Here is a 25,667-nt window from a genome sequence, read left to right on the forward strand (position 1 = left end):
TCTCTGTTTAAAATCCATTAAGAAGGGTTGGGGGCGTTTTGTTCAAACACGCCCATTAATTACATAAATCAACCTCGCTGTCGAAGTAGCACGCAGGAAATCATGGCGCATGTGAAACAAAGTGGGCTTGTGTGGTTGTTACGTAACTTTGGGGTGAGTCGAGCCAAATCTCACCACGTCCTTATAGTAGCTGACCTCGGTTTGTTCCGGCGTCGATCACAACAGAACAGCAGGGGCCTTCTCTTGAGCTCGACCAGCTTTGGTCCTCATGCCAGTGTGGCCCCAGAAGATTCCCATGAGGCAAAACATTACAAGTATGAGGGGGAAAAAGCTATAAGGGGACTAGGGCTGGGTACCGAATTTAATACTTTTGAGGCACCGACCGAATTGCCTCGAGTATCGAAAAATGCCTCGTCATTCAAAACCCAATTTCAATACCTTAGGAGTAAATCTCATCGGCGTCAGTGAGCCGTGAGCATGCAGCATGCTTCTACCAAGATCAAATAATGTTTGTGATTGGCTGTCTTAACGTTACACGTCGTAGAGGCAGGCAGGAAAAACTCTACGTTATGCACAGAGACGAGGCTCACATAAGAGTTGAAAAATAAAAAGATTTGTGCTGTAATGTGAAATGTAATTTATTTTTGTTTCGTCAAATTGGTATTGGAAAAAAATATTGTTAAGGAACTGGTATCGAAGTCACAGTATTGGTATCGGTACCGGTATCGAAAATGAATGAATACCCAGCCCTAAAGGGGACAAACAGATAATACCACAACAAGCAATAACCATGCAGTATTTATATCTACGAGTATGTCATAGCCTCACTGATATCCAACACAGTTGTTACAACTTATCAGGCAATACATCTGTATGGATAACATTATGGTTCTTGTAAGACATGCAATAAGCAAAGTGCAATAATTAACTTAAGAGTTTTTAAAAAAAAACATTATGTTTTAAGGCTTGATCAGTGAATGATTTAAAGTGCTGAGGAAAGATATACGTAGCAGAGAGCCTTCTTCAGAGTAAGTCTGTAGATTTGTGTAGCGCTACATAGTTGAATAATATGCTGCTATATGAAACGGAGGGAGCTCCTACGGGAACAGCCCCTCTTTTTAGAAGTAGAAGAAGTCGGATATGGCGGCAGGCAGATGGGTCATCAGCTGAAGTCTGATCCACCAGTGTGGCTCCATGGGGTTGTATCGTGTGTACGGACGCTTGGATATGATGGCATCAGTGATGTCATCCAGAACAGGGGACACAACCTTCTGTCCGCTGTTGCAGTAAGAGCGCATCAGAGCCATGTATTGCTCAAAGTGGGCTTTCCCATAATCCTCCTTCACATGCGGGGGTGCCTCATTCCACAGCTTATTGGCCGTGCTGGCCACAATGTCTCGGGTCAGGATGCCGGTGGCCACGATGAAGTTCCCTGGCTCGATTATGGACACCTTAACTCCCCAGGTCTTCATCTCATAGCGAAGGCAATCAGAAAACGCTTCCACACCATATTTCGATACACAGTAAGGTGACCGCAGGGCATTTCCCATCCTTGCATACATGCTGGCCAGGTTCACAACACGGCCTGCAGAGATGAAGGTAACAGAGATGGGTTACACTTTACTTGAAGGTATCTACATAAGAGTGACATGACACTGTCATGAACGTGTCATAAACATAAACAAGTCATAAACGTTTATGACATAATGCTTCTTTTAGTAAGTGTCATTCGGTTTTTGTCATGACAAGTTAGGGTTAGGGTTAGAGTTAGGATTAGGGTTCATGTGTCATGACTGTGTCATGTGTTCATGACAGTGTCATGTCACTCTTATGTAGATACCTTCAAGTAAAGTGTTACCCAGAGATGTTGTCAGGCTTTTATACTCTATCTGAGAACAGTTCTCTTTAAAACAAATGCTGAATTAGATGAATAGCATATTCATTATTATTATATTATTATAATTAACAGTATAGTATAGCAATGACAACTGAATGCAGCACCACCAGTAATAAAGATGTAATAGGAAATGAATGTCCTTTGGTGCAGCCACAAACTCAAAGCCTGTTGAGCTTCCAGATTGAAAGTTTAACTGTCTTTAGACATTAAGACATTCTTAACAAGAACATGGCCTGGAGCTGTGCTCTACATTACTACATCACTGTTTCTTGATGAGTCACTCATTATCAACTTATTAAAAGCAGTGCACCACACTGCTGTTCTGTTGGCAGCTGATACACCTTGTCAAAGACAACTTCTTTGACATTTGCATATTCGGAATCGTAAATAATTCAAGTTTTCTATTAGTTTTAAAACATTATCTATCAACTTCTTATTGCACCTAAGCGGTGGAATCAAGTATCATTCACAGTCCACACCACTGCTTTTCTATTTTCTTTTAAATGTCAACCAAAACACTTTTTTCAACTAGCTTTAAGATGGATATAATTAATCCATAACGGGATTATATTGTTGTATTTCTTTTTATTTACAATTTTATACTGTTATATTTTTCATTCTAGATTTGTATTATTCTATTGTGTTTTTCATTTCAGCACTTTTTAACTATGTTAAGAACAGTGCTATACAAATAAAGTCATTAATATTAAAGATTTATTTTCACATTATGGAGAAAGGCTTTCAATTTGTCTTTCAAGCTTGTTTGCATTGTTAGCATTCATCACAGAAGTCATTGGACACAAATTAATTGGTTGGCTGCACCGTTTTCTTTCAAAGATTAAATTCTATACATTCACAAAGAAACATTCCTTTTTGGACATAAACTATGTTTATGTGTTACAAAGTGATAATGTGTAATGCACAGTGTTATCTTCCAGTCCCTGACCTTTGGCCCTGCGGATTAATGGCAGAACAGCTTTGGTGACCCTAATGGTGCCCCACAGGTTCACCTCTGACACCTGCTTGTAGGTTTCCATGGAGGTGAACTCTACTTCTCCAAACGTGGACACACCAGCATTGTTCACCACAGCCCACAGACCTGGATCATGACCCGTGACAGATTGTCATAGAGGAAAAAAAGCAGTCTGTGAATGAATAGACACAGTAATCTTTTTAATCGAATTTAGTAAATACTTGTGAATTATTTACAGTACCACTTTCTGAGTCCTTCAGGTTGTCTTTGATATATTCCGCAGCCTGGTCCACCTGCTCCTCACTGCAGACATCCAGCTGGACTACCTTCATGCGATCTGAATGAAATTCTTCTAGTTCCTTTGCACCCTCTCCACCTTTATCCTGCAAGGATGACATGTCTCCTCAGTTACACCAACTCATGACATGAAGACAAAATACATCAATTGAATCTAAAAGCTTTGGAAAATGCATTCAAAAAAATTGGGTTACACTTTACTTGAAGATATCTACATAAGAGTGACATGACACTGTCATGAACGTGTCATAAACATTATAAACAAGTCATAAACGTTTATGACATAACGCTTCTTTCATTAAGTGTCATTCGGTTTTTGGCATGACAAGTTAGGGTTAGGGTTAGGGTTAGAGTTACAGTTAGGGTTCATGTGTCATGACAGTGTCATGTCACTCTTATGTAGATACCTTCAAGTAAAGTGTTACCAAAAATTGTAGTTACTTAATGCATTATTCAAACTCAGAGAATCCTCTTTTGTCTTGCACTTATACAGTGTAAATAAAGGCCGTAGAGTTGCATGGGTACTCTTTTCAACAGTTTAAGTAGATGAGTAGTTACTGTATGTATTGCCTATACCTTGAAAAGACATCCAGCAAAGACTGTGAAGCCAAGCTTGTGCAGATGTTTGGCAAGGGCATGACCAAATCCACTGTCACAACCTGTAACAAACACAGCTTTCCCCTTCACCTGCAGAGAGGGGCAAAATATAGTAAGGCTTTTGTCATTTTCCCCCAAGACACACATAAAGCCATAGAGATTTACAAAAGGAAAATATAAAAGCTAGCATGCATTAATACATAATGTGTATAATGTAATAACATAAAAGTCAGTTTTATTATTTATGTACAAAACAGCACAAATTCATTTTTACAGCAATGTCTAGCTGATCTCCTATATTATTTTAGTATGTCATTTTTTAATGACATACTATACTATGACTTTTTATGACTTTTTTGACATAGGCTACTATGTTATGGCTTTTTTTAGACTTTTTTTGACATACTATACTATGACTTTTTTCGACACACTACATTAGGACTTTTTTTGACATACTATACTATGACTTTTTTCGACACACTATATTAGGACTTTTTTGACATACTATACTATGACTTTTTATGATATACTATACTATGACTTTTTTCGACTTTTTCGAAATACTATACTATGACTTTTTATGACTTTTTTCAACAGACTAATATTAGCTTTTTGAGTACTATACCATGACTTTTATGACATCCTATACTATGACTTTTTTCAACACACTATATTACGACTTTTTTTGACATACTATAATATGACGTTTTTATGACGTTTTTTATCGACATATTATACTATGACTTTTTTGTGACTTTTTTGGACATACTATACTATGATTTTTTTCGACATGCTAAACTATGATTTTTTTTTTTTGACATACTATACTATGACTTTTTTCAAAGTGCTTGTACTATGACTTTTTTGTGACTTTTTCAACATACTATAATGTCTTTTTCAACATGCTATACTATGATTTTTTTGTGACTTTCTTCGACAAACTATACTATGACTTTTTTAAACATGCTATACTGTGACTATTTTGCGACTTTTTCCGACATACTATACTATGACTTTTTTCAACATCTATACTATGACTTTTTTGTGACATTTTTTGACATACTATACTATGACATTTTTCGACATACAATACTATGACTTTTTTTCGACGTGCTTGTACTATGACTTTTTTCAACATGCTATTTTGTGACTTTTTTGTGACATTCTATACTATAACTTTTACAACTTGTTTTTTGATTTTCTATGCTAAGATTTTTTTATGACTTATGACTTATGACTCAACATTCTATACTGACTTTTTCCACTGCATCTGTGTCTGTTTGCCAGTTTGAACAACAAATGTTAGAACAAACAATCTAAGTGAGGTCTCCGGAATAGCTCACTGAGGTGATCTGCTGACTTAAATGATACTTTGTGATTTGAGGTGGAAGGATCAAACCTCATTCATGACTTGTGAGATTTTAAACTTCTGTCTTCAGTAATGTTAACGATTAATACAACATTTAACCATTGTACTTCAGTTTCATAAATAGTTCAGCAAGGTAAGGTAATGACGATTTGAAGTTCAGGGTTCACCTCTTTTAAAGGAGCAGTGAATATTAAGGTCTATCACTGGAAGGGAAGAAATCAAATATACAATGAAATAATGGTGAAGTGTGAAGAATCAGAAAGCTTAGTGTGGTGGAATGGTAGTTGGAAGACCACGCTGGTTCTGGATTCAATTCTTATGAGTTGTACTATACTATGACCTTTTTTTGACATACTATACAATGACTTCTTTCCACATATTATGCTATGACTTTTTCCGACTTTTTTCAACATACTATACTATGACTTTTTGACTTTTTCCGACATACTATAATACGACTTTTTGTGACTTTTTTCGACATACTGTACTATGACTTTTTTCAACATACAATGCTATGACTTTATTTTCGACTTTGTTCGACTTACTATACTATGACTTTTTTACCACTTTTTTCGACATACTATACTATGACTTTTTTTCACTTTTTTCGACATACTATACCATGACTTTTTTACCACTTTTTTCGACATACCATACTTTGACTTTTTTCGACATACTATGACTTTTTTATCACTTTTTACAACATACTATACTATGACTTTTTTTGACTTACTATACGAAGACTTTTTTTTTAGGTCCAATATACTCAGTGAAAGAGACAAATAAGCCAAAATCATGAAACCTTCTGTCAGGTCACATAGGTTAGAGTGATAAGAGTATGGTTGGAAGACAGAAGGTTCACTGTTCAAATCCTATATGTCTATAAAACTTTTGAGGTCCGATACACTAAGTGAAAGAGACAAATATGCACAAATCATGACAGCTCATGTCTGGTCTGATAGCTTAGAGTGATAAGAGAATGGTTAGAAGACTCGAGGTTAAGTGTTAAGTTCACATCTTGTACTATAATGTGACTTCTTTCAACATACAATAATATTAATTCATTTTCGACTTTGTTTGACTTACTATACTATGACTTTTTTGTGACTTTTTTCGACATACTATACTATGACTTTTTATCACCTTTTCCGACATACTATACTGTGACTTTTTTCAACATACAATACTATGACTTTTTTCAACGTGCTTGTACTATGACTTTTATCGACATACAATACTATCACTTTTTTATCACTTTTTTCAACATACTATACTGTGACTTTTTTCAACTTACTAGATGAAGAATTTTTTTTGTAGGTCCAATATACTCAGTGAAAGAGACGAATAAGCCAAAATCATGAAAGCTTCTGGCAAGTTACATAGCTTAGAGTGATAAGAGTATGGTTGGAAGACAGAAGGTTCACTGTTCAAATCCTATATGTCTATGAAAGTTTTGAGGTCTGACACACTAAGTGAAAGAGACAAATACGCCCAAATCATGAACTCTCATGTCTGGTCTGATAGCTTAGAGTGATAAAAGAATGGTTAGACGACACAAGGTTAAGTGTTAAGTTAAAGTAACTTTTCCCGACCTACTACACTATGACTTTTTTGTGACATTTGTCGACATACTATACTATGACTTTTTTCGACATATTATACTATGACTTTTTTGTGACTTTTTTCAACATGCTATACTACGACTTTTTTGTGACTTTTTTCGACATACTATACTATGACTTTTTTGTGACTTTTTTCGACATACTATACTATGACTTTTTTCAACATACTATACAATGACTTTTTTCAACATACTATACTATGACTTTTTTCAACATCTATACTATGACTTTTTTGTGACTTTTTCCGACATACTATGCTATGACTTTTTTCGGCTTAATTCGACAAACTATACTGTGACTTTTTTGTGACTTTTTTCAACATACTATACTATGACTTTTTTCAACATACTATACTATGACATTTTTCGACATACTATACTATGACGTTTTTGTGACTTTTTTCGACATACTATACTATGACTTTTTTTGACATACTATACTTCGACTTTTTTCGACATACTATACTATGACATTTTTCGACATACTATACTATGACGTTTTTGTGACTTTTTTCGACATACTATACTATGACTTTTTTTGACATACTATACTTCGACTTTTTTCCACATACTATACTATGACTTTTTCCACATACTATACTATGACTTTTTTCGACATACTATACTATGACTTTTTGCGGCTTATTTCAAAAACTATACTATGACTTTTTTGTGACTTTTTTCAACATACTATACTATGACATTGTTGTGACTTTTTTCGACATACTATACTATGACATTTTTCGACATACTATACTATGACATTTTTGTGACTTTTTCCGACATACTATACTATGACTTTTTTCGGCTTATTTCGACAAACTATACTGTGACTTTTTTCAACATACTATACTATGACATTTTTGTGACATTTTTCGACATACTATACTATGACATTTTTGTGACTTTTTCCGACATACTATGCTATGACTTTTTTCGGCTTAATTCGACAAACTATACTATGACTTTTTTTGGCATACTACACTATGACTTTTTTGTGACTTTTTTTGACATACTATACTATGACTTTTTTCCACATACTATACTATGACATTTTTGTGACATTTGTCGACATACTATACTATGACTTTTTTCGACATATTATACTATGACTTTTTTGTGACTTTTTTCAACATGCTATACTACGACTTTTTTGTGACTTTTTCGACATACTATACTATGACTTTTTTGTGACTTTTTTCGACATACTATACTATGACTTTTTTCAACATACTATACAATGACTTTTTTCAACATACTATACTATGACTTTTTTCAACATCTATACTATGACTTTTTTCTGACGTTTTCCGACATACTATGCTATGACTTTTTTCGGCTTAATTCGACAAACTATACTGTGACTTTTTTGTGACTTTTTTGTGACTTTTTTCAACATACTATACTATGACTTTTTTCAACATACTATACTATGACATTTTTCGACATACTATACTATGACGTTTTTGTGACTTTTTTCGACATACTATACTATGACTTTTTTTGACATACTATACTTCGACTTTTTTCGACATACTATACTATGACATTTTTCGACATACTATACTATGACGTTTTTGTGACTTTTTTCGACATACTATACTATGACTTTTTTTGACATACTATACTTCGACTTTTTTCCACATACTATACTATGACTTTTTCCACATACTATACTATGACTTTTTTGTGACTTTTTTCGACATACTATACTATGACTTTTTGCGGCTTATTTCAAAAACTATACTATGACTTTTTTGTGACTTTTTTCAACATACTATACTATGACATTATTGTGACTTTTTTCGACATACTATACTATGACATTTTTCGACATACTATACTATGACATTTTTGTGACTTTTTCCGACATACTATACTATGACTTTTTTCGGCTTATTTCGACAAACTATACTGTGACTTTTTTCAACATACTATACTATGACATTTTTGTGACATTTTTCGACATACTATACTATGACATTTTTGTGACTTTTTCCGACATACTATGCTATGACTTTTTTCGGCTTAATTCGACAAACTATACTATGACTTTTTTTGGCATACTACACTATGACTTTTTTGTGACTTTTTTTGACATACTATACTATGACATTTTTCGACATACTATACTATGACGTTTTTGTGACTTTTTTCGACATACTATACTATGACTTTTTTTGACATACTATACTTCGACTTTTTTCCACATACTATACTATGACTTTTTTCCACATACTATACTATGACATTTTTGTGACTTTTTTCGACATACTATACTATGACTTTTTTCGGCTTATTTCGACAAACTATACTGTGACTTTTTTGTGACTTTTTTCAACATACTATACTATGACATTTTTGTGACTTTTTTCGACATACTATACTATGACTTTTTTCAACATACTATACTATGACTTTTTTCAACATCTATACTATGACATTTTTGTGACTTTTTTCGACATACTATACTATGACTTTTTTTGACATACTATACTTCAACTTTTTTCCACATACTATACTATGACTTTTTTTGGCATACTACACTATGACTTTTTTGTGACTTTTTCCGACATACTATGCTATGACTTTTTTCGGCTTAATTCGACAAACTATACTATGACTTTTTTCGACGTACTATACTATGACTTTTTTTGACATACTATACTTCAACTTTTTTCCACATACTATACCATGACTTTTTTCAATATGCTATACTATGACATTTTTGTGACTTTTTTCGACATACTATACTATGACTTTTTTGTGACTTTTTTCGACATGCTATACTATGACTTTTTTTAACATACTATACTTCAAATTTTTTCCACATACTATACTATGACTTTTTTCAATATGCTATACTATGACATTTTTGTGACTTTTTTCGACATACTATACTATGACTTTTTTTGACATACTATACTTCAACTTTTTTCCACATACTATACTATGACTTTTTTCAATATGCTATACTATGACATTTTTGTGACTTTTTTCGACATACTATACTATGACTTTTTTGTGACTTTATTCTACATGCTATACTATGACTTTTTTCAACATACTATACTATGACATTTTTCGACATACTATAACATGACTTTTTTCGACATACTATACTATGACTTTTTTTGACATACTATACTTCAACTTTTTTCCACATACTATACTATGACTTTTTTTGGCATACTACACTATGACTTTTTTGTGACTTTTTCCGACATACTATGCTATGACTTTTTTCGGCTTAATTCGACAAACTATACTATGACTTTTTTCGACATACTATACTATGACTTTTTTTGACATACTATACTTCAACTTTTTTCCACATACTATACTATGACTTTTTTCAATATGCTATACTATGACATTTTTGTGACTTTTTTCGACATACTATACTATGACTTTTTTGTGACTTTTTTCGACATGCTATACTATGACTTTTTTTAACATACTATACTTCAAATTTTTTCCACATACTATACTATGACTTTTTTCAATATGCTATACTATGACATTTTTGTGACTTTTTTCGACATACTATACTATGACTTTTTTTGACATACTATACTTCAACTTTTTTCCACATACTATACTATGACTTTTTTCAATATGCTATACTATGACATTTTTGTGACTTTTTTCGACATACTATACTATGACTTTTTTGTGACTTTATTCTACATGCTATACTATGACTTTTTTCGACATACTATACTATGACTTTTTTCGACATACTATACTATGACTTTTTTCGACATACTATACTATGACTTTTTTTGACATACTATACTTCAACTTTTTTCCACATACTATACTATGACTTTTTTTGGCATACTACACTATGACTTTTTTGTGACTTTTTCCGACATACTATGCTATGACTTTTTTCGGCTTAATTCGACAAACTATACTATGACTTTTTTTGACATACTATACTTCGACTTTTTTGACATACTATACTTCAACTTTTTCCACATACTATACTATGACTTTTTTCAATATGCTATACTATGACTTTTTGTGACTTTTTTCGACATACTATACTATGACTTTTTTGTGACTTTTTTCGACATGCTATACTATGACTTTTTTTAACATACTATACTTCAAATTTTTTCCACATACTATACTATGACTTTTTTCAATATGCTATACTATGACATTTTTGTGACTTTTTTCGACATACTATACTATGACTTTTTTTGACATACTATACTTCAACTTTTTTCCACATACTATACTATGACTTTTTTCAATATGCTATACTATGACATTTTTGTGACTTTTTTCGACATACTATACTATGACTTTTTTGTGACTTTATTCTACATGCTATACTATGACTTTTTTCAACATACTATACTATGACATTTTTCGACATACTATAACATGACTTTTTTCGACATACTATACTATGACTTTTTTTGACGTACTATACTTCAACTTTTTTCCACATACTATACTATGACTTTTTTTGGCATACTACACTATGACTTTTTTGTGACTTTTTCCGACATACTATGCTATGACTTTTTTCGGCTTAATTCGACAAACTATACTATGACTTTTTTTGGCATACTACACTATGACTTTTTTGTGACTTTTTCCGACATACTATACTATGACATTTTTCAACATACTATACTATGACGTTTTTGTGACTTTTTTCGACATACTATACTATGACTTTTTTTGACATACTATACTTCGACTTTTTTCCACATACTATACTATGACTTTTTTCCACATACTATACTATGACATTTTTGTGACTTTTTTCGACATACTATACTATGACTTTTTTCGGCTTATTTCGACAAACTATACTGTGACTTTTTTGTGACTTTTTTCAACATACTATACTATGACATTTTTGTGACTTTTTTCGACATACTATACTATGACTTTTTCCGACATACTATACTATGACATTTTTCAACATACTATACTATGACGTTTTTGTGACTTTTTTCGACATACTATACTATGACTTTTTTTGACATACTATACTTCGACTTTTTTCCACATACTATACTATGACATTTTTGTGACTTTTTTCGACATACTATACTATGACTTTTTTCGGCTTATTTCGACAAACTATACTGTGACTTTTTTGTGACTTTTTTCGACATACTATACTATGACATTTTTGTGACTTTTTTCGACATACTATACTATGACTTTTTTCGACATACTATACTATGACTTTTTTCAACATCTATACTATGACATTTTTGTGACTTTTTTCGACATACTACACTATGACTTTTTTGTGACTTTTTTCAACATACTATACTATGACTTTTTTTGACATACTATACCATGACTTTTTTTCGACATACAATTCTATGACTTTATTTTGACTTTTTTTCAATATTCTATGACTTTTTTCGACATACTATACTATTACTTTTTTCGACATACTATACTATGACTTTTTGGAATTTTTTCGACATACTATACTATGACTTATTTCGACATACTATACTATGACTTTTTTCAACATGCTATACTGTGACTTTTTTGGACGTACTATACCATGACTTTTTTCGACATACAATTCTATTATGACTTTATTTCGACTTTTTTCGACATTCTATGACTTTTTTTGACATACTATACCATGACTTTTTCGGACATACAATTCTATGACTTTATTTCGACTTTTTTCGACATATTATACTATTACTTTTTTCAACATACTATACTATTACTTTTTTTGACATACTATACTATTACTTTTTGTGACTTTTTTCGACATACTATGACTATGACTTTTTATGACTTTTTTCAATTTACTATGCTGACTCGTTTGTGACTTTTTTTTGACATACAATTCTAAGAATTCTTTTCAACTTTTTTCGACATACAATACTATGACTTTTTTTTCGACATACTATACTATGCCGTTTTTATAACAGATACTATGACTGGTAATAAAATGAAAATATTCCACAATGGAATGTCAAAGAAATTAAAAGGATTGTCTATTACATTTTAATGACTATGACTTTTATGACATTTTTATGACATTCTATACTATGACTTTTTATGGCATTTTTCATGGCATACTATTATTTATGAAATTTTCATGACAGCCTATATTATGAAACTGTATTCGACATTTGTTATGGCATATAATATGGAACTGTATTTGACATTTATTTTGGTATATAGCGTTGTTACAGAAGGCATTCGTTCATTTTTCATCAGTGGCAACTACGTGATATATTAAACTGATGCTGTGACATTTGCATCCCTATGGATCATCTTTGGACATTAATTAATTTTCGTGTTGGAAATAACAGCCCATACTGTAACATTAACGTTACCTCCACCAATCCTCTAGGAAATCGAGGCGTCGTCACGTACAACACAAAAAGTAAATACAGCACAACTATGCACTCGGTTACACTCGTCTCCGGTAATCCCAACATCCTCATCGCTACGTTCAGTAGAGCAGGTAGTCCAAAACCCAACACAACCGTCAGAAACACTGAAAATGACACAAGAAGCGACACTCGGAACACGGAGAGCGGGGCCATCTTGACAGAATGGTGTGTTTACTTTCCAGGCGAAGCGATCTACATCACCCGCCGCGGGGTCACGGCACGCCCCCTGAATGAGAGCACCGTAAATCCCCGGGGCTGCTTTTAACAGAAATTTCGGTAAAATATTAGTTATTAGAAAGTAACCGTTAGAAAACTTGTAGGCGTTCAGTTGCTGTTTACGAACGTGTTATTAAGACTTGTGTCAGTTAACACCCCCGTTATTCATTTCTGTTTTAGTTAAAGCCTGTAGCACTTAGTTATCTGTGAACAACTTATAAGTTAATGGACTTTATCATTTCTTACATCCACAAGCTTCGGCAAACAAAAGTGAGTCCGGTCCTGGTCCGGACACCGTCAACGGGACTCATGCGAAACCGGAAGTACGCAGGAGTGAAACTTCTTACCTTCATATAAATCCCTTTGGATTCGAACACGTTCCTCAATTTTCTCTCTAGTACGTCTGTAATGCATGGTCTAAAAGTAGCTCGATGTACTTGTACGATGTAATACGGGTGTCCGTGCCAACAATATATTCGTGTCTGTCTGCTTAAAAATAAGTTACTCATGTACCATTTCATGAGCTGCCTTCATTTAAAAACAATTTACAAATCCTGGTAAAATTGTATTATATTTCCCACAGACTGAGCAACTTCACTAAAGGTACAGTATGCACAATTATACTGCAGCTCATGTAGAGGGAGCAGCTTGAGTGTCAGAACTGGTTTTGTATGCACACCAAATAAATTAAATATATGCCTCAAATCGTTAAACCCATTTACAGTCACTGGTGTAAACACACACATTAATTCTATCTCCTGAACATGTGTGTATTTCAGGCCCTACTGGGGAAATCAATAAAAAGTATAAATTAAAGACATTTATATATGAACATTCACACCACTCCAGTAGTTTCAGTTCCACCTCAATGTTTAAGGAAAAAAAAAAAAAAAAAAAACTTTTAATAAGGTTTTTAATATTTCCAGATGAAAGATTGTGGTACAGCCAACATCCTTAACAAAAGCTGCTAGTCAAGAACAGATAGGATGATAATAGAGAGCAAGACACTAAGGCACGACGGATCTAGCGTATGGCTAAATGACCATCTTAAGATGTGCTGTAAACATGTTTTAGATCTATGTTAAAACATAGGCAGTTTCAATTTAAAAGCATGACAAATGGAGAAAAGCATGTAATAATGCTCAGAAGACTAGATGACTCATGTAAAAAAAAAAAAAGTTCATGTAACTGACTGCTAATCTTAGACAAAGATACAAAAGACCCAGTTCCACCCTTGATGCCATCCTTTCACCTAAAAACAAACAAAAAAAAAAAAACACCGCATTGACATGGGGAGAGCAAAATTTATATTGCAAGCACCTTCAAAAAAAAAAGTGAATTTGTCCTATAATAAATCTTTCCTGATTCTCTTCAGTGTAGCAGAGCAGACATCTGTGGCAGAGTAAACTGAATAATGACATGCCTTGCATAGACAAAGCCGTTCAGAATATTTAACTTTTCATTTCCCACTGAAACGGTGTTGTCTTTGGAGTATGAAGGGTGTAATGCTGGTGGATGGAGAGACTCAAACTAATTTCTAGTTGAGAAACATCTGTGCCATTTTGATATCCTGCTTCATTGCATCTTTATTTGAGAAAAGTATCAAGCTTTCTCTTGATATTGTCAAATGAGTCCATTCCCATGTAGTCTGCCTGGCCTTGCTCCCACTTCTCCTTCCGTTCTTCTGATGACATCTGGGGTTGGAGTGCTTGTGCAAGTGACGAGAGGCTCCCATCCTGGGGGGAAGAAAAAATAAAAATAAAAAATTACACAATAGTGAAACAGAGCAGGAAAACTGAAAATGAAAAATCAATGACAAGAGACAAATATCACAGAACACATCCTTTCCAAATTAATGGCCACAGGCAAACACACAGGAAAGCTTGGATTTTAGAGGGAGGGCAGTAATAGCATTAAACCAAGTGGCAGCAAACTGTTACTGCTAAGCTATTTAAAAAAAAAAACAAAAACAAAAAAAAAAAAAAAAAACTATTATTTTCACCATACCTGTGCACTCTCAAAAGTGACCAGGTCACTGTACTGGAACTTTATGAGATAAATAGGAAGACAGAAAAGAGGTACATTATCCATAACCAAAATCAAATTTAAAAAAAAAAAAGTGAAAAATAAAAAAGGTGAAAAAAAAACAAAACCATACAATTGCATACATAAATATGGCACAACCTATTTCCAAACCAAAGTACTGTGCTGCATTAATGATGCAAGAACCACTTTATTTCTTTTTTTTTTTTTTTTTTTTTTTTAAATAATAGAGCTGGACAAGGAAACCTTGGTCGGCGTGTTGATGGTCACCAAAGTTGTAAGCTAGCTGTAAAAAGTTGGTTGTGTCACATTTTGGAAATCTAAAGGAAGCTGTTCAATCATCTGTAAGTTTTAAATTGTATATCTTGGACCATGACTCTACAGCTCTGAAGTAATTCTATTCATGTTCTTGCAACGTGCCATATGACTGCAATGCCATAAAGTGATATTGTAAAACAACAAATCAACCAAACAATTCACCGCCACACATCCAGAGTGGAAAGGCTGGTCTCCATAGATCTCCTGCAGCATGGGCACCACAGCGCTGGAGTACAGGGTCCACCACTCCAGGAGGAAGGTGGGATGTGTGGAGGCCTCATGCACACTTCCTGCGATCTGTTTGGATTTGGTGTCAAATGTGTAACTCCATGGCTTGGTCTTCCCTAGGAAATGGACCACCTTGGCATTGCCACCATATCTGAAATGAGTAATAAAGTAAATAAGAATTAGAATGTAGACACCTAAACATTTTTATTGTAGATGCTTTATAGTTACATTTAGTGGATTCAGTTTTTTTAAATTAGTCTCCTTCAAATCACAGCTACATGTGATTTTCATTAAGAAAACTATTTTGACCCCACATTTAAAGAAACACCAACTTCTGCTAAACAGTGTCTAATGTGGCTATACGTATGGCTACAACTATGAGCTACGTAAAAGGTAAACTACTGTTTAGAGAAGAGTCAAAGTCTACAAATTGACTCCGTAATGTTTGTCATATAATAATATTTATTTAAAATGTGTAATGCTAACATAAGCCACCATAAGCTAGTGGTCATAACAGACCAACATAGGCTGTAGCAGTAAAACTGCAGAGTTTATTGATGTTAGCAGGCAGAAGTACATTGGCCACATTTTTGTAATTTTAACAAAACAATTATATGGATTTTTAGAAAAATACTGCCGTCACCATATATGCAGTATTACAACATGAAACTAATCTCAAAATTAGATTTAAGGTTGCACATTGCGTTATGGTTGTAGTGGTATTAGCATGCTTGTATTGGACTATATTATATTAAATAGTGTCTATTACAAACCCTACCAAGCCCCAGAGACATGGGCTTCTTCTTAGTATTGGCAAACTGCACATACACATAAATAAACCTGAATTTGGCCGAGGGGCGGTTTGTTATGTTGCGTTTGCCAGACCTCTAAAGTACTGCTATTGCTGACAACTAACAAGTAACTACATGTTTATCACACCTAGCATCCTGATTTGGTTGCCAGGAAATGCCAAACTATGAGCTTGTTGATGAGCTTTGTTTCTATGGAGGAGAAAGGTTTAGATGCAGAGAGGCAGTGAGGATGGGTGGGGGAGCTCAAGATACATTGCACAATGAGCAGTCCTGGAGGCGAACATAAAAGGTCTTTAAATAAACCACTCTATTTTAGGACTTCGCCTCAGCTGTTGGGAGCTCAGGGTGGTTATCCAACCCAGCGCTGAGGCCTGCCGGGTGATGCTCCAGCAGAGCTGCTGGAATCCAACTGCTGATCTCACTCGTAACCCGATGTCATCACGACGTGACTACACGTTCATGTGATCAAGTGTCTGCTTACACACTGACTTTGTATCCAATATGCAAGAGTTTAGTCACATTGACAAACTCACTGCTCTAGTAACGGTCTTGTGGAAGTATACAGTATACACTGTAGCAGCTCAAACTGTAGAAACACCTCTTACTACAGTGTGAATGTTTTAGAAACATAACCTTGGTAGACAGACACTTACTGCTTGAATGCTGGAAGGTAAGTGTAGATGGCTATGCTGCTGAGGTTGTAGATGAAGGGGAGGTGTTTTGATATGTCAGCTGTTGCCCAGTCGCTGAAGAAGCCATTCAATACACCTTGGTCTCCTCCTGCAACAGAGAGGGGAAGAAAATCAACATACGACAGCACATTAACATACTGTACCTTTCAGGGATAATATGTACAAATCTGAAACCGAATGTACAATCACTAAACCTCTACAATGGTTTTACAGTTAATACTGTATCAGCTTTACATGGATTTCTATACAAAACTTGGATGTACAAATAGTGCTGGTCCCATCTTTTCTAGCTCTGATTTTCTACTTCAGGTATGCAATGCAGCACAATATAGTGCAATATCAAAAATAGCACAGTTGCTTTAATTTGCTTAACAAAAATGTATTGGTCAAATCAGATATAGGGCGGCATATAAAGCCGGTTCTTATGTAGAATCTCAGTGAGCAGTACTACACTTTGAATGGCCTTTTCAAAACATCTTTTTGCAGGGATGAAAGACGTCAGGTTACTTCAGGTCAAAAGAGAGTGGGAGTGCTTTTTGTCTAATTTATGTGCATTAGTAGCGTGAGAAACTTATGCGGGCATAACCGCCAAATTAGCTTAAAAATGCTTTGACAGGTTTAGGGTATGCCTGGATAGCTTTTTTGAAAGGAGGAAAAGCTGAGTGAGAGTTTAGTCAAATGATCTGCATACCTGTGACAGCCAGATTAGTCTTTCCGCTTAACACTGGTCTACATTAGTCAGCAGTCTGCGGAGATCAGTCCAGACAAGCTGTTAGAGCAATGTTCCTACACATTCCGAACACCGAGATAGATTTCCTTCCTTTACAAATTACAATGGTCAATTGAAATAAAATTTCACTTGCTAGAAGGCACGGGATGATCTGATTTAAGTTTTCCACCCTGGGTTTTCTGAAATCATACAATATGCAAGCCATGCATGAGCACAGTGTAGGTGTATTGTGATCACAGTAGCTATACAGAGCTTTAAAGAGACATGACGTACAGAACATGTCTGTCATAAGTGCATTACTGTTAACATTATACTCTCCAATGATGGCAAAATATCAAAGATGATGTGTTGTTGAAAGGCCCAGGGGTATACATCTAGAGGAACACTGGGTTCTTTGGCTAATCCACCAGTGGCAAGGATTTATTCATCGAATGCATTTGACAAAGATTGATTGCCTGCCGTTTGCTCACTGACCTCCAATACTACAGTTCAAAGTCAAAATCTGCATGGCAACACCAGAAGCCTTTCAATAGGCTGCAGTAGGATAGCCTGTAAGCAGAGGGCAATGCTAGCTTGATTGCTCTGTTGTGCACTTACATCCTTCATATTGTTGCCAATAGCTGTAGCAGCTAAATGCTCCAATATGTTCACAAGGCGCTAACTTTGTCATGAGGTGCTGGGCAGGTAGCATACAGTTGGTTTACCAGAGCTTATTTCGCTGAAAATATCTGCTTGTTGTGTCTGGAAACAAACACTGGTGACTGTGGTGAGGCTGGACCAAAACTGTTAAGTTGCCAGCCACACAAGACATTTTATATTTCTCAAAGTAAGGGATTGCAAAAGGTTTTGGTATCGCTATTGAAACCCAGGTATCGTTTCTGCACTTGTTTCGAAAAATGTCAATGATCCCCAGCCCTATTCATGACTACTCAACTTTAAATAATACAACTAGACACAAGTATTTAAAAAGTGTTTTGTCTTGCTCTGTGTTGGGGACTTGAATTGAGTGTTAACCCAGAGGGTTAACACTCACTTTAAAAAGTTTGCACTAAATTGCCTCAGGTCCTAGAGGCCCGACTGGAGAGCTGGACGGCCACTCGCCCTCGCTCAATTTGGCCAATTTAGAACTGGGACAGCCCTTGTCATGGTGGTGGCTTACGTAAACACAGAATTTAGGACAGTTTGGGGTCCAGGGACACAATTGATGTTAAGTAGGTCAGTAGCACTTAAAGTATATGACCAGATCTGCGCCTTTTCAAAAAGCTTTTCAGTGAACATCTCCTCTGTTCTGCAACTGACCAGGCAGAACATGGAATTCTGAAGCAAAGCAAAAACATGACATCAGCTCATTGACTATTCATGCTGAATTGCTTCACCATACCGTAAATCATTGGACTTGACACTGGTACAAGATTAGAGGTTGGCCTTTAATAGTACTTTCACATGAAGCTCCTAAAAAGCACAGAACTGTACAGTCTGTGAAACCGCAGACTGCTGCAGTTTAAAATAACACATAGCTGCTGTTTGTCTGAACCCACAACTTCTACTGGGGATTTCAAACTTAATATGGGGCTGACTGTCTTCATTTTGAGGGGATGAGCAGAGCTCAGCAAGAATGTGCATCCAGCTCTGCAAGTTTGTCTTGGCAGCAAGCAACACTGGAGCCACAGATGCAGAGATAGAGCCTCTGGGTTTAACCACTGAAATTATTTTCCTGTTGTCTTTCCTCAGCAATTTTTCAATATCATCCGTGAACTGCAGAGAGACAGAGAGCTGCATGTGTACATTGTGTATTCCTTAGAGTGGAACTGAAATGCTAAAAGGTCAATGCAACTTCAACTCATGCCCCAGTTAACATTAAAAACCATCCATGGCTATAAATAAGACAGCTTTACTCATTACCATGCCATCAGGCATACAGACGCCGACATCCCATTGAAATATTGGATGTAAAAATATAAATAAAATGACACTGAACACTACATAAAAAGACAACGATGTCTTTTGTCTGCAATTGTGATGGAAATAAAACTCTTGCCAACAAACACTTGTGGCAGCCAGAATGAGTCGGCACTACAAAGCATTGGCCACTATTAAACAAACTAATTGGTTTTCCAATAAACTCTGATGGAATCTCTTTCACAATATCACAAAAGGAAGACAGCTTGTCATTTAATGTTAAACAGATTCACTGCTACTAACAAGGACAGGCCTCGGCTCTTCAGAGCCCTACTATAAGTTGCATCCTGTTTTGTCTATTCCACAGCGGTTTCTTTTGTTTAGTGGCATTTTAAGCACCCTGAGAAAACAATTGAGTTTCATTAGAGTCCAACTGGTATATAGGCAGGTTACTTAGGAGCTTTTCCCAAGGCTTTCGACCACATCTCAGTCCTGAATGGAGTTCTCATTGTCATGCTCTCATCATGTAACCCAAGTATGACACTTTGTAACGTAATTAAGACTTGGGTGGTTAAAAGCTCTGGGGGGGAAAAAAAAAAAAAAGAAAACCCAGTTACTGTATTGCCGAACACACTGGCTGATTAACAAGAAATTACAGTAGAGAAATGCTAAAGATTGTTTAAGGTAATTTGAAACAGTGTTGTGATTACATAGTTTGTCTAGCATTGACAAGTTTATTTTTCAGTACCTATCCTGGTCACATTTTATCAACAAATGAAGGCCATCTGTCAATAAAGCGAGATGTGTGTGTGCGCCTGACTCACGGCTCTGAGTCCATGAGACAACTATCTGATTACTCCACATTTGAGATATTGTGATTAAATTCTGAATCTACCACGTTCTGTCAGGTAGATATAGTAGCACAAGGTCTTCCTCTGATGTAGCTGTAGCCTACACTGTAAGTCAGTAGTAGGCGTGGAGTTGCATATTAAGTGGTTTGGGGGTCCTTCTGCAAGTTATTTTGGGGTAAAATCTGGTTTTGGAGAATTCAAATCGGCCCGTTCCAAACAGGAACATTAACGGGCACTGTACGAGTTTATAAAAAAAAAAAAAAAAAAAAAAAAAAAAAAAACGGGTATCAATTTACTAACACGTTTCTAGTCCCAAGATAAAATATTCCTAAATAAAAAAATGCATTTTGCATCTTTCTGCAGTTGAAATTAATGACAGAAGCAGGACAATGGCAGAGTTGAGGCAAAGTAGTAACCTAATAACTGTACAACAAAATTTGTGGGTTATAAAGTCCCAGGTTCTGGTTTTACATTTACCAATACGTGAAATCTGCTTAACACACAGCATTGCGCAACAGCTCTTACTAGTGTATTTGAGAAGGTTGAATGAGGTGACAAACGTATACTCTAGCAGTTCAAAGTGTTTAAAAGGATGTTAATAAAGCTTACTGTGAATGAATGTTTACAGGCTACTAGGGCTGGGCGATAGAGAAAATCAAATTATATTTTTGACCAAATATCTCGATACCGCAATGATATTGTAGTGTTGACTATTGGTGCTTTCACAAAATATTTACACAGTGAGATCTTTGATAAATAATCCTCAGTAATGTGGATATAATGACTAAGTGGGTAAAGGCAAATAATAGAACAGTTACAGCCTGGTAAGTTCAGAAAATGACATAACTTTAACGGTAATGCAGCCTTTAAAACCAGGAAAAGACAACACTTATGCCATATTATGATATCCAAAATCTAAGACGATATCTAGTCTCATATCACGATATTGATATATTGCCCAGCTCTACAGGATACCTTTCCAAAAAAGGCAGTAGCTTATCAGGTGTTAGGAATGTAGTGGTTTGTTATGTTCAAAAACTGCTGTAACTTTTCTGGCAAGCGAAGGTGGTAAACCTGTAGTATATGAGAACCACAGCAACCTACAAGTATGGACTAATGATCTTTTTAGCCACTGATTTGAGCTGCTCAGTAAACCCGATATGGAGCCAAAACGACAACCACAATTCAGTTACAGTACAACTCAGAAGCGTTGCTGAATGTCAACCAGTGCTCTGTGCAAAATACCACCTCTCAAATTTAACTTCCACCCCTCCGCAGTGAGCCCCTGAGCATAACTCAGCAGAGCTAGACAGTCGGGGACAGGAGGGCCTTGTGTCCAGGCACAGGGCTCGATAAAGGACTTACTTAGAGCTAAAAGATAAACAAGCTCGGTTTAACGTCATGTTACCAAGAACTCAATGTTACTCAAAGCCTAAATGTTTGAGTATGACTGAAAATAGATTGCTGACATCACAACTCCGTGGTGGTTAACCAGAAATACTTGCAATTCTAGACCTATTAAATCCTTTCTTGTACAACTTGACACGTTTTATCCAATACCAACATGCAGAAAAAGTCAAAGGATAACTGAAAATATATCAGTTGTGGAGCTTAGGATATAGATAAGATCGATATCACTCTTATTTTTGTACATGTCCAGCATTTAATTTGAAGCTACCGCTAGGAGATGGTTAGCTTAGCATAAAGACGGGGAAAATGCTAGCGTGGCTCATCCTAAGGTTAAAACAAAATCCACCAACCAGCAGCCCCAGCTCACAAACAGATGAGTTATGTTGTTTGTTATTCATAGAAAAAGCCAAGATGTAAAAACTACGGGGTTTCCCCCCCCCCCCCCACTTTTCTTATCCAACCATTGGAAAGAAAGCAAACACGTGTATTTCCTAAGAATGTGAAAGAACTATTCATTTAAGTAGGGATGCAACTTATGATTATTATGGATGAAACTATTAAGTCTTTAATTCATATTCAATCTTATGTTTCATAACATTTCAACACTAAACTAAAGCATCAAACATGTTCTTCTAGACTTACCATCAAAGCTGCCGTGTTCTGTACAATACTGAAGCAGTTTGCCATAGGTCTCCATAGAAGGACGAAAAACAAACACACCAGAGTTGAAGCAGTCAGGCCAGCCAGGGTCGGGAGCAGCTGACAATTCTTCTCTGTCAAACAGCTCATCTATATTTGAAAGCACCTAGGATGCAGACAAACAAATATAAACAGTAGATAGTTACAGTACAACATGTTGAATTTTTCTGGTCAAGTAAAACGCTCAGTTTGTCTTACCAGTGTGTCTGCGTCCATGAAAACACATTTGGAGTAATGTGTGAGAGTCCAGCAGTGTAGTTTGGTGAAGGTGACACCCAGGTCAGGCCTCTTCATCATGGCCAGGTGCGCCGTGTCGCCGCTGTCCAGCACATCCACCATCCTCACCTCATCATAGATTCTCTTCAGCACCGACCTAATGAATCACCATCAACAATCCAGGTGGAAAACAAGGCTTGACAAGAATGCCAACAGGTGTGATAAAGAAATGTTGCACCACTGGCTGGAGGCAAGGTTTCTTACTGGCAAGCATCTGACATTTGTGGACCAATGAGTGCCACCAGCTTCTTGGACGTATTGTGGTTGCGGAGAGACTTGCCTAACACCATGGCTCCCCGAGCATAGCTGTCATTGGTAGCCAACGTCACAAAAGCCTGGTCTGAAGGGGAAAAGCAATTAAACAGACATTGCACTACACCCATTAGCAGTTGATTTGTTATTGGCAGCAAGTGCAAAGCATTGAGCTCCAGTTGAGTTAAAGCACAATGTGGATACTTATTGTGTCTAACATATAGCCATTATTATTTAAGTGACACAAAACATTAAGTTTCGCATTGATGCTTTAAATGGTTAAGTTTTTTTCTGCAATTTAACTACATTGGGACTGCTCTGCAAATTTCTCGTCATTAAGTCACATCTTTCATGTTTGGCCAGCAGGAATCTAATGGACAACAAGCACCATTGCCTCGCCTTACTCACTTGTTTTAAGAAAAATAAGACTTTAGTGCCCAGTACCAGATTAAATGTCTCATTAAGGTGATTTTTATGTGCAGTGTGGTGCCTACTCTGTACCACCACCTCTGCCGACAGGGAGGAAAATTTGTCAGCTACCTGCCAAGTCAGGTCTTGGAACAATGCTCGACTGTGAGAGGACATAAATTGCGATGATGAAAACAGCATTGCTGCTGGGGAGGTTGTGGGACTGCAGCATGTAGGCCAACATGAATCCCACATGGATTGTATATCAACCTCTTGGTACTGTACTACCAAGAATGGGCAAAGAAAGTAAGACAATAGGTACATTATGTACATAAATACAATGTTAATGGTCAGAGTAAAGTTTCGGCCATCAGAGTTGCCAGGAAAAGTTGCTCCGTTTTACTGGCTGTACACAGCGCCACACCTCCTTTCTCTCACACCCCCTTTTCAATTGGTACAATAAGCGCTGCAGTATTTATCCATGTAGCCTAACATGAAACACATAAATAAAGTTTAACCACAACGTAGGCGCAGTGAATTTACAGTATAGGCTGCACACACCCTCTTCCAATTTCCTCAGTACTAAGAGTATATATACACTCTATATTTACCACCAGTGGGAGTTGGGTAATGGATAATGGCACAGGGTTTCTAAAGCTAAGGTCCAGGGACCTGAAAGGGGCTCACTTGCAAAATTATTTAATTTAGCTGTTGTCATTCATTAGAAGAGGTTAATCATTATCTTAGTCACAATTTTCGGATCGGAACAGATTCAGGTTCATATGACACTGGTCTCTTGCAACAGTTTTTACTCAAAATGACGAAATGATGGAGTGGACCAAGCAGTTATACAAGCTAGTGACACTGATTTATGGCTGTCATATATGATAACCATGTTTCGGATATAGTCGATATCTCACGCGTTCTTTTAAGTCAGCTGGTCACTTAACAGACAGCAAAACAGAGATGGATATACAATGTAGGCTACTTTAACTTTAAACTGCCCACTTCGGAGAGCTACTGCGGTACAAACATTATACCCAAACAACAGACAAGCAACTGATACCGACGGTCATTTTCACAATACACACCATTATTACATACCGCCAAAGTCCGCGAGACTTTTAAACTTCCCAGAAAACACGTTTTTAGCTTGAAGGAAGCCCCTACATGAAAACGGCAACGCAATATCACGGTTTAAAATGTGAAAATGCTACATACCAGCCATGACTGAAGAAGTCGAAGCTACTTTGTAGCCTGGACTCGAAGACACAGCAGCCTTGCGTGGAGAAAAAGGACTGACTAAATCTACAGAGGTGGATTTATACCAGTATGACAGCAGCCAGTTAGCGTCATGTGACGGTCTCCACACACCCACCTGCTCCCAACATGAGGCCCCACGCCCCCCAGCAGGTCAGGGAGTTCAGGGAGTATTCCGTGTAAATGAAAAGACAAAACTATCATTTGATCATTTTAACAGACTTTTTGTAGGCTACTTGTTTTGTTAAGTTTGTTCACAACTGGTCTCACAGCGAAAAAAAAGTCAAAAACTAACCTTGACTCAGACATGATTTCACATCCCCAAGACATCATTCTGCAGCCTTGACCTTTCAAACAAGCGCCATGTTTATCCCTTGGCTGGTGTCATCTTTACTCTTGATGACAATAGAGATGG

The 25,667-nt window shown here is 36.0% G+C and overlaps 2 protein-coding genes across 3 annotated transcripts; both read right to left on the minus strand.

The window, feature by feature from the left end:
• Positions 1 to 779: 779 nt before the first annotated feature.
• bdh1 (3-hydroxybutyrate dehydrogenase, type 1) lies at positions 780 to 13,356 on the minus strand. Its single transcript, XM_035998098.1, has 5 exons — positions 13,099 to 13,356; positions 3,744 to 3,854; positions 3,112 to 3,253; positions 2,844 to 2,996; positions 780 to 1,585 (listed from the first exon to the last, which is right to left on the minus strand). Exons 1-5 carry the CDS (start codon positions 13,309 to 13,311, stop codon positions 1,119 to 1,121), a joined length of 1,086 nt encoding a protein of 361 aa, XP_035853991.1. The 5' UTR covers positions 13,312 to 13,356; the 3' UTR covers positions 780 to 1,118.
• A 1,474-nt stretch (positions 13,357 to 14,830) lies between these two features.
• On the minus strand, positions 14,831 to 25,385 carry LOC116053754 (glycogenin-1). Of its 2 annotated transcripts, XM_031304906.2 has the most exons (8): positions 25,214 to 25,385; positions 23,537 to 23,672; positions 23,255 to 23,429; positions 23,000 to 23,162; positions 17,429 to 17,555; positions 15,898 to 16,114; positions 15,382 to 15,420; positions 14,831 to 15,110 (listed from the first exon to the last, which is right to left on the minus strand). In XM_031304906.2, exons 1-8 carry the CDS (start codon positions 25,218 to 25,220, stop codon positions 14,961 to 14,963), a joined length of 1,014 nt encoding a protein of 337 aa, XP_031160766.1. In that variant the 5' UTR covers positions 25,221 to 25,385; the 3' UTR covers positions 14,831 to 14,960. The 2 variants fall into 2 exon arrangements, with proteins under 2 accessions (XP_031160766.1, XP_031160768.1); XM_031304908.2 differs by lacking the exon at positions 15,382 to 15,420 and having other exon boundaries at positions 25,214 to 25,384.
• Between the last annotated feature and the right edge of the window lie 282 nt (positions 25,386 to 25,667).

This window comes from Sander lucioperca, chromosome 23 (assembly GCF_008315115.2).
Source record: "Sander lucioperca isolate FBNREF2018 chromosome 23, SLUC_FBN_1.2, whole genome shotgun sequence".
Taxonomy (NCBI): domain Eukaryota; kingdom Metazoa; phylum Chordata; class Actinopteri; order Perciformes; family Percidae; genus Sander; species Sander lucioperca.

Coding starts and splice junctions, on each gene's coding strand:
- bdh1 (XM_035998098.1), bottom strand. CDS start 13,311: ATGGCCCCGCTCTCCGTGTTCCGAGTGTCGCTTCTTGTGTCATTTTCA. Junction 3,855..13,098: donor TTCCTAGAGGATTGGTGGAG/GTAACGTTAATG, acceptor CCCTCTCTGCAG/GTGAAGGGGAAAGCTGTGTT. Junction 3,254..3,743: donor TTGCTGGATGTCTTTTCAAG/GTATAGGCAATA, acceptor TCATCCTTGCAG/GATAAAGGTGGAGAGGGTGC.
- LOC116053754 (XM_031304906.2), bottom strand. Junction 23,163..23,254: donor TCATGGACGCAGACACACTG/GTAAGACAAACT, acceptor TCTGCATCCTAG/GTGCTTTCAAATATAGATGA. Junction 15,111..15,381: donor TCACTTTTGAGAGTGCACAG/GTATGGTGAAAA, acceptor TCTTCCCCCCAG/GATGGGAGCCTCTCGTCACT.